A 9,447-nucleotide genomic window follows, 5' to 3' on the forward strand; every position below is an offset into this window, starting at 1 on the left:
TGTTATTGCTAACAATGGCTAGCCTGGCTAGCAACTGGATCTGACCAATGAAAAGTGAACTTCCCATCTCAAGTTTTCTCCAAATGGAACGCTAACAAAACGGATGTGACGTCATTTAGCCTCAACATCCCAGTTATTTTGCGATAAAGGAATGCGCCATCACTGCATTCACCTGCATCCAGCTAGTCAGTCTGTTTCACCTGCATCCAGCTAGTCAGTCTGTTTCACCTGCATCCAGCTAGTCAGTCTGTTTCACCTGCATCCAGCTAGTCAGTCTGTTTCACCTGCATCCAGCTAGGCAGTCTGTTTCACCTGCATCCAGCTAGTCAGTCTGTTTCACCTGCATCCAGCTAGGCAGTCTGTTTCACCTGCATCCAGCTAGGCAGTCTGTTTCACCTGCATCCAGCTAGTCAGTCTGTTTCACCTGCATCCAGCTAGTCAGTCTGTTTCACCTGCATCCAGCTAGTCAGTCTGTTTCACCTGCATCCAGCTAGTCAGTCTGTTTCACCTGCATCCAGCTAGTCAGTCTGTTTCACCTGCATCCAGCTAGGCAGTCTGTTTCACCTGCATCCAGCTAGTCAGTCTGTTTCACCTGCATCCAGCTAGGCAGTCTGTTTCACCTGCATCCAGCTAGTCAGTCTGTTTCACCTGCATCCAGCTAGTCAGTCTGTTTCACCTGCATCCAGCTAGTCAGTCTGTTTCACCTGCATCCAGCTAGTCAGTCTGTTTCACCTGCATCCAGCTAGTCAGTCTGTTTCACCTGCATCCAGCTAGTCAGTCTGTTTCACCTGCATGCAGCTAGTCAGTCTGTTTCAGCTGCATCCAGCTAGGCAGTCTGTTTCACCTGCATCCAGCTAGTCAGTCTTTTTCACCTGCATGCAGCTAGTCAGTCTTTTTCACCTGCATGCAGCTAGTCAGTCTGTTTCACCTGCATCCAGCTAGTCAGTCTGTTTCACCTGCATGCAGCTAGTCAGTCTGTTTCACCTGCATGCAGCTAGTCAGTCTGTTTCACCTGCATGCAACTAGTCAGTCTGTTTCACCTGCATGCAGCTAGTCAGTCTGTTTCACCTGCATCCAGCTAGTCAGTCTGTTTCACCTGTATGCAGCTAGTCAGTCTGTTTCAGCTGCATCCAGCTAGTCAGTCTGTTTCACCTGCATCCAGCTAGTCAGTCTGTTTCACCTGCATCCAGCTAGTCAGTCTGTTTCACCTGCATCCAGCTAGTCAGTCTGTTTCACCTGCATCCAGCTAGTCAGTCTGTTTCACCTGCATCCAGCTAGTCAGTCTGTTTAGTCAGTCTGTTTCACCTGCATCCAGCTAGTCAGTCTGTTTCACCTGCATCCAGCTAGTCAGTCTGTTTCATTGAAAGAGCAGGTGCTCCTGGCTGTTTGTGCATCCAGCTAGTCAGTCTGTTTCATTGAAGCGTGATTTCTAACCCCACATAGGATAAGCAATAACCACGCCCTGTGGCGCTGGGATTGGCCAGAGCATTGAAGCTTGGGACTAAAGCACCTGGGGTTTTTCATCTTTTAAAATAAAGATGTTTAAAAAACTATTGCTTGTTACATTTTCAGTGCTGTACCTTTTCTCTGAGTAAGAATTAAGCTTGAAATTAACAATATGATACATTATATTATATGAGCTATGAACGTGAACACAACACCGTTTATATTATTGCATGTTTTTGTAGATTGTGTACATTGTGTAGATTACAATTATTATTACTATGATAAGGTGACCATAATTCATTTCAATGTCCGCTCTCAATGTCCGCTCTCGAAATCGCTGTCCGTTCTCAAGAGTTGGTTCATGAAATCGCTGGGCTGCGTGCCCTCCAGTGTTGCTCCTGGCCAATCCCGGCGCCACAGGGCGTGGTTATTGCTTATCCTATGTGGGGTTAGAAATCACGCTTCATTGAAAGAGCAGGTGCTCCTGGCTGTTTGTGCCTCCAGCGTAAAGTAGGTTGAAATATGTTTCGCACAAGGTGTTTTCTTCTCAATGAGCGAAGACAGACACACATCAAATATTTATTTATTTGAATAGGTTGAAAAATAATGAATCTTCACAGACAGAACTGATCTTATTAATCTCAGTGTGTGTTGGTTTCATCTGAAGAGTTCTAGCCAAAACACACAGGCTCCATAAAGCCTTGAGAAAATGCGATGGCTAAAGCCGACATAACCCAAACAAACATGGAGCAAAACAAACACACTACAAGGATTTATCAGTGTCAAGCTACAAACTAATAAAGACATGTCGTGGCTACAGCTTCACAAATGCTACTAAGTGCTGCTTGTCTCGGTTTCATATCGTTATTATAAAATGATTCTGACTGCTCATCAGACTTGTGGAAACAATGTTAAGCCTTCACTTTGGGCTCTGGTAACTTGAGATGTCCATTTTGGCATTATTCTGACATTTATAGACTCAATTATTAATCAATTAATCAATCAATCAATCAATCAATCGATAATGAGAATAATGTACGGTAGTTAGTTGCAGGCCGTCCTAAACACACCGCTCTATAGTGACAACAATGAAATGACAACAAAACACTCATATCCTTACATGAGTAAGGATATGAGTTTGACTTCATCTGACCTCAAAAACAGAGGAAAACAGCCTCTCTGACCCCAAACATGCACAAAGTAGGAAATACAGCAATATAATATACACAGAGATAAAGATGCCTCTGAAATCTGTCGGCTAGATTGCTAGTGACCTTTGTGTCAAACACACTGACACAGCTGTACACACACACACACACACACACACACACACACACACACACACGGCAAATCATTGTCTTTATGGCATGCACATGATTAGACTAGATAACCATTAAGCACACATTGTAAACGCTGGTCATAAGTGTTTGACGGGTTGTAAACGCTGACGCTCTTCATAAGTCAACAACATTACGTTTGGCACAAAACACACCCACAATCCCACTATATAGCAATCCAGATGCTGATACATACTGTGCATGCACACAAAAGCAAAACCACTGGTGGCTACTAGGGCTGTGAATCTTCACTGGCCTCACGAGTCGATTACGATTCAGAGGGCTACGATTCGATTCGAGTACGATTATCGATGCATCTCGATGCATCTTAAATCGATGCATCACTTTTTTCCACAATACATGATTTATTCTTTTTCACTTTCTTTTTTCTCACTGTGTGGCTACTTTTAAAATAAAAGTGCATTTGGAATTGCATTGTATTATGATCCATAATTAAAATAAACAACTGCATGTACTTCCATTATATTTTATTTGATTTTTTTTTTTTTTTTAATAATCGATTTTTGACATTTGTGAATCGATGCAGAATCGTGCACGTCCGCATCGCGATGCATCTTATAATCGATTATTTTTGACACCCCTAGTGGCTACAGTGAATTTAATTGAAAGAAACGCATCAAAGTGGTTTCCTAAACATGACTTGTGTGTCTGTGGTCGGCAGACATGTGGGCTAAAACAGCCTGCTGTGTCCAGTGGCTGCATTTACATTAGAACTCTCACTGCAACTCATTCAAAACAGCACGAGAGAAGATCGCAGCATTATCATCAGTCAGCAAAAAGCTATAAAAGCTCTCCTGTGTCACAGTGTTCCTTCAACTAAGCACTGACCCAAATCCAAGTCTTTCCCGGTCCCAAACTCACCATTTTCCACCAAATCCTCCTCATCCAGCGCCTTGCTCCAGTACTCCCAGTCCATATCGCTCGCTCTCCTAGCCCCCAAACACCCACTGAGTGTCCACACACAGGCTGTGTTACAACTCAAACTGGGAATCTTTTGCCTCATCTGAACTCTGCTAGGAAGTGGACTCAACAGAGCCAGCCCCTCATTGGCTGTGAGACGCTCGAGAAATGAGTCACGATTGGCTAATCTGTCTGGGAAGTGGATGATGATTAGCTCAGCTGGGGGGGGGGGGGGGGGGTTATGATTGGCTGAGCTGCTGTGTAGGTCATGTGTGTTTATGACATCATCATGAGGTCTTTGACCCCCTGGGACCTTGATGGCTGTCAGAATGAAAGGCTAAGCTTCCGGTGTGAGACGCAGGACTAGATGACAGAGTCAGGGGGTCAATTCACTTTTCAATTCAGTCGGTTCAGGAACTGAATTCCCTTCACATTTTAAATGTTGAAAAGCTCTTGGCATGACAACCAGCCCACTAACAATGATATTCCAAAAATTAGATGTCTATCATTTTGGAAAAAGTGGCTCCCACTAAATCATTGACTGCAGACAAAAAAAAAAGTGAATAAAGCACATTTTAAGTATAGCAGAAAACCGAATCGTCCTGGTTGGAAACAGTGACCACTTTAACAGACTGGGTCCTGCATATTTTACAGATATTGAATCAGCTATCAGCTAATGATATGTAGCATTTTGGAATACAGCATACGTCTTCATTTGTACTTGCTTGACTTGAAAGTGAACCGAGGCTGACCGTGTTTTGACCCTGTGAGTCCGTTACCTTGCTAGCTGTGTTTTGACTCTGTGAGTATGTTACCTTGCTAGCTGTGTTTTGACTCTGTGAGTCTGTTACCTTGCTAGCTGTGTTTTGACCCTGTGAGTCTGTTACCTTGCTAGTCATGTTTTGACCCTGTGAGTCTGTTACCTTGCTAGTCGTGTTTTGACCCTGTGAGTCTGTTACCTTGCTAGCTGTGTTTTGACTCTGTGAGTCTGTTACCTTGCTAGCCATGTTTTGACTCTGTGAGTCTGTTACCTTGCTAGCTGTGTTTTGACTCTGTGAGTCTGTTACCTTGCTAGCTGTGTTTTGACCCTGTGGGTCTCTTACCTTGCTAGCCATGTTTTGACCCTGTGAGTCTGTTACCTTGCTAGCCGTGTTTTGACCCTGTGAGTCTGTTACCTTGCTAGCCGTGTTTTGACTCTGTGAGTCTGTTACCTTGCTAGCTGTGTTTTGACCCTGTGAGTCTGTTACCTTGCTAGTCATGTTTTGACTCTGTGAGTCTGTTACCTTGCTAGCCATGTTTTGACTCTGTGAGTCTGTTACCTGGCTAGCTGTGTTTTGACCTTGTGAGTCTGTTACCTTGCTACCTGTGTTTTGACCCTGTGAGTCTGTTACCTTGCTAGCTGTGTTTTGACTCTGTGAGTCTGTTACCTTGCTAGCCATGTTTTGACTCTGTGAGTCTGTTACCTTGCTAGCCATGTTTTGACTCTGTGAGTCTGTTACCTTGCTAGCCGTGTTTTGACTCTGTGAGTCTGTTACCTTGCTAGCTGTGTTTTGACTCTGTGAGTATGTTACCTTGCTAGCCATGTTTTGACTCTGTGAGTCTGTTACCTTGCTAGCTGTGTTTTGACTCTGTGAGTCTGTTACCTTGCTAGCTGTGTTTTGACCCTGTGAGTCTGTTACCTTGCTAGTCGTGTTTTGACCCTGTGAGTCTGTGTTACCTTGCTAGCCATGTTTTGACCCTGTGAGTCTGTGTTACCTTGCTAGCCGTGTTTTGACCATGTGAGTCTGTTACCTTGCTAGCTGTGTTTTGACTCTGTGAGTCTGTTACCTTGCTAGCTGTGTTTTGACCCTGTGAGTCTGTTACCTTGCTAGTCGTGTTTTGACCCTGTGAGTCTGTGTTACCTTGCTAGCCATGTTTTGACCCTGTGAGTCTGTGTTACCTTGCTAGCCGTGTTTTGACCCTGTGAGTCTGTTACCTTGCTAGCTGTGTTTTGACCCTGTGAGTATGTTACCTTGCTAGCTGTGTTTTGACCCTGTGAGTCTGTGTTACCTTGCTAGCTGTGTTTTGACCCTGTGAGTCTGTTACCTTGCTAGCCATGTTTTGACCCTGTGAGTCTGTGTTACCTTGCTAGCTGTGTTTTGACCCTGTGAGTCTGTTACCTTGCTAGCCGTGTTTTGACCCTGTGAGTCTGTGTTACCTTGCTAGCTGTGTTTTGACCCTGTGAGTCTGTTACCTTACTAGCCATGTTTTGACCCTGTGAGTCTGTTACCTTACTAGCTGTGTTTTGACTCTGTGAGTCTGTTACCTTACTAGCTGTGTTTTGACTCTGTGAGTCTGTTACCTTGCTAGCTGTGTTTTGACTCTGTGAGTCTGTGTTACCTTGCTAGCTAGGTGTGTTACCACCGGGGCACGGTGGCTCAGTGGTAGAGCTGTCGCCTCACAGTCAGAAGGTCCTGAGTTCGATTCTCGCCTGGGACACTGTGAGCGCTGTGGTTGTGTTCCCCCCATATCTTCAGTGCCTACTGCCCAGGTGGGGTATCTCGTCGTAAGGGCCTTTCTGTCTGTGTGGAGTTTGCATGTTCTCCCCGTGCTCCCCCAGGGGGGTTCCTCCGTATATAACCCCCCCCCCCACTAAAAACATGCAGAAGATCAGATCGTCATCGTCATCCGACCAGTGACGACAACATCCGAAGTTGGTCCCCGGGCGCTGTACGAGAAAGCGACCACTGCTCCTGGCCTGCCCCAGGAGGAAAGGACAAAGCCAGGATGGGTTAAATGCAGAGGACAAATTTCACCGGCCACCATCAGCATGTGTGTGTTGTGGCCCTCCGTGCATGTGTTGTAGTGTGTTGTGTGACAATAAAGACGGGCTGCCGTCTGAAAATCGTTTTTTAAAAAAAAATCGTTTTTTTTTTTTAGCTGTGTTTTGACTCTGTGAGTCTGTTACCTTGCTAGCTGTGTTTTGACCCTGTGAGTCTGTTACCTTACTAGCCATGTTTTGACCCTGTGAGTCTGTTACCTTACTAGCTGTGTTTTGACTCTGTGAGTCTGTTACCTTACTAGCTGTGTTTTGACTCTGTGAGTCTGTTACCTTGCTAGCTGTGTTTTGACTCTGTGAGTCTGTGTTACCTTGCTAGCTGTGTTTTGACTCTGTGAGTCTGTTACCTTGCTAGCCATGTTTTGACTCTGTGAGTCTGTTACCTTGCTAGCTGTGTTTTGACCCTGTGAGTCTGTTACCTTGCTAGCCATGTTTTGACCCTGTGAGTCTGTTACCTTGCTAGCCGTGTTTTGACCCTGTGAGTCTGTTACCTTGCTATGTTTTGACCCTGTGAGTCTGTTACCTTACTAGCTGTGTTTTGACCCTGTGAGTCTGTTACCTTACTAGCTGTGTTTTGACTCTGTGAGTCTGTTACCTTGCTAGCCATGTTTTGACTCTGTGAGTCTGTTACCTTGCTAGCTGTGTTTTGACTCTGTGAGTCTGTTACCTTACTAGCTGTGTTTTGACTCTGTGAGTCTGTTACCTTACTAGCTGTGTTTTGACTCTGTGAGTCTGTTACCTTGCTAGCTGTGTTTTGACTCTGTGAGTCTGTTACCTTACTAGCTGTGTTTTGACTCTGTGAGTCTGTTACCTTGCTAGCCGTGTGTTGACCCTGTGAGTCTGTTACCTTGCTAGCCGTGTTTTGACCCTGTGAGTCTGTTACCTTGCTAGCCGTGTGTTGACCCTGTGAGTCTGTTACCTTGCTAGCCGTGTTTTGACTCTCTGAGTCTGTTACCTTGCTAGCCGTGTTTTGACCCTGTGAGTCTGTTACCTTGCTAGCCGTGTTTTGACTCTGTGAGTCTGTTACCTTGCTAGCCGTGTTTTGACTCTGTGAGTCTGTTACCTTGCTAGCCATGTTTTGACCCTGTGAGTCTGTTACCTTGCTAGCCGTGTGTTGACCCTGTGAGTCTGTTACCTTGCTAGCCGTGTTTTGACCCTGTGAGTCTGTTACCTTGCTAGCCGTGTGTTGACCCTGTGAGTCTGTTACCTTGCTAGCCGTGTTTTGACTCTGTGAGTCTGTTACCTTGCTAGCCGTGTTTTGACTCTGTGAGTCTGTTACCTTGCTAGCCATGTTTTGACTCTGTGAGTCTGTTACCTTGCTAGCCGTGTTTTGACTCTGTGAGTCTGTTACCTTGCTAGCTGTGTTTTGACCCTGTGAGTATGTTACCTTGCTAGCTGTGTTTTGACTCTGTGAGTCTGTTACCTTGCTAGCTGTGTTTTGACTCTGTGAGTCTGTTACCTTGCTAGCTGTGTTTTGACTCTGTGAGTCTGTTACCTTGCTAGCTGTGTTTTGACTCTGTGAGTCTGTTACCTTGCTAGCTGTGTTTTGACTCTGTGAGTCTGTTACCTTGCTAGCTGTGTTTTGACCCTGTGAGTCTGTTACCTTGCTAGCTGTGTGTTGACCCTGTGAGTCTGTTACCTTGCTAGCCGTGTTTTGACCCTGTGAGTCTGTTACCTTGCTAGCTGTGTTTTGACCCTGTGAGTCTGTTACCTTGCTAGCCGTGTGTTGACCCTGTGAGTCTGTTACCTTGCTAGCTGTGTTTTGACCCTGTGAGTCTGTTACCTTGCTAGCTGTGTTTTGACCCTGTGAGTCTGTTACCTTGCTAGCTGTGTTTTGACCCTGTGAGTCTGTTACCTTGCTAGCTGTGTTTTGACTCTGTGAGTCTGTTACCTTGCTAGCTGTGTTTTGACTCTGTGAGTCTGTTACCTTGCTAGCCATGTTTTGACTCTGTGAGTCTGTTACCTTGCTAGCTGTGTTTTGACCATGTGAGTCTGTTACCTTGCTAGCTGTGTTTTGACCATGTGAGTCTGTTACCTTGCTAGCTGTGTTTTGACTCTGTGAGTCTGTTACCTTGCTAGTCGTGTTTTGACTCTGTGAGTCTGTTACCTTGCTAGCTGTGTTTTGACTCTGTGAGTCTGTTACCTTGCTAGCTGTGTTTTGACTCTGTGAGTCTGTTACCTTGCTAGCTGTGTTTTGACTCTGTGAGTCTGTTACCTTGCTAGCCATGTTTTGACCCTGTGAGTCTGTTACCTTGCTAGCCGTGTGTTGACTCTGTGAGTCTGTTACCTTGCTAGCTGTGTGTTGACCCTGTGAGTCTGTTACCTTGCTAGCTGTGTTTTGACTCTGTGAGTCTGTTACCTTGCTAGCTGTGTTTTGACTCTGTGAGTCTGTTACCTTGCTAGCCGTGTGTTGACCCTGTGAGTCTGTTACCTTGCTAGCCATGTTTTGACCCTGTGAGTCTGTTACCTTGCTAGCCGTGTGTTGACCCTGTGAGTCTGTTACCTTGCTAGCCGTGTGTTGACCCTGTGAGTCTGTTACCTTGCTAGCTGTGTTTTGACTCTGTGAGTCTGTTACCTTGCTAGCTGTGTTTTGACTCTGTGAGTCTGTTACCTTGCTAGCCGTGTGTTGACCCTGTGAGTCTGTTACCTTGCTAGCCATGTTTTGACCCTGTGAGTCTGTTACCTTGCTAGCCGTGTGTTGACCCTGTGAGTCTGTTACCTTGCTAGCCATGTTTTGACCCTGTGAGTCTGTGTTACCTTGCTAGCCATGTTTTGACCCTGTGAGTCTGTTACCTTGCTAGCCGTCAGACAAAAGAGTTGAGGTAGACTTTCTGTCACATACAGTGCTGTGTGTATTTAAGGGGAGATAGAGCTAGACCAGAGTCAAATTCTTTCCCCTGACGAAAACCACTTCTCCAGTTGGTG

The 9,447-nt window shown here is 45.5% G+C and overlaps 1 protein-coding gene across 3 annotated transcripts in view; it reads right to left on the reverse strand.

The window, feature by feature from the left end:
• clcn5b (chloride channel, voltage-sensitive 5b) overlaps positions 1-9,447 on the reverse strand; it is a 67,348-nt gene that overhangs the window by 45,547 nt on the left and 12,354 nt on the right. Inside the window, exon 1 of one of the 3 annotated variants that reach the window (XM_083639689.1) lies at positions 3,666-3,768. The exons of the other annotated variants lie outside the window; for them this stretch is intronic. Coding sequence (XP_083495815.1) covers positions 3,666-3,720 — 55 coding nt within the window. The 5' untranslated portion in view covers positions 3,721-3,768. Of the gene's footprint in view, positions 1-3,665; positions 3,769-9,447 lie in introns of those variants that run through there. 3 annotated transcript variants of the gene reach the window in all.

The sequence above is a fragment of the Poromitra crassiceps genome, assembly GCF_964638095.1.
Source record: "Poromitra crassiceps genome assembly, chromosome: 7".
Taxonomy (NCBI): Eukaryota; Metazoa; Chordata; class Actinopteri; order Beryciformes; family Melamphaidae; genus Poromitra; species Poromitra crassiceps.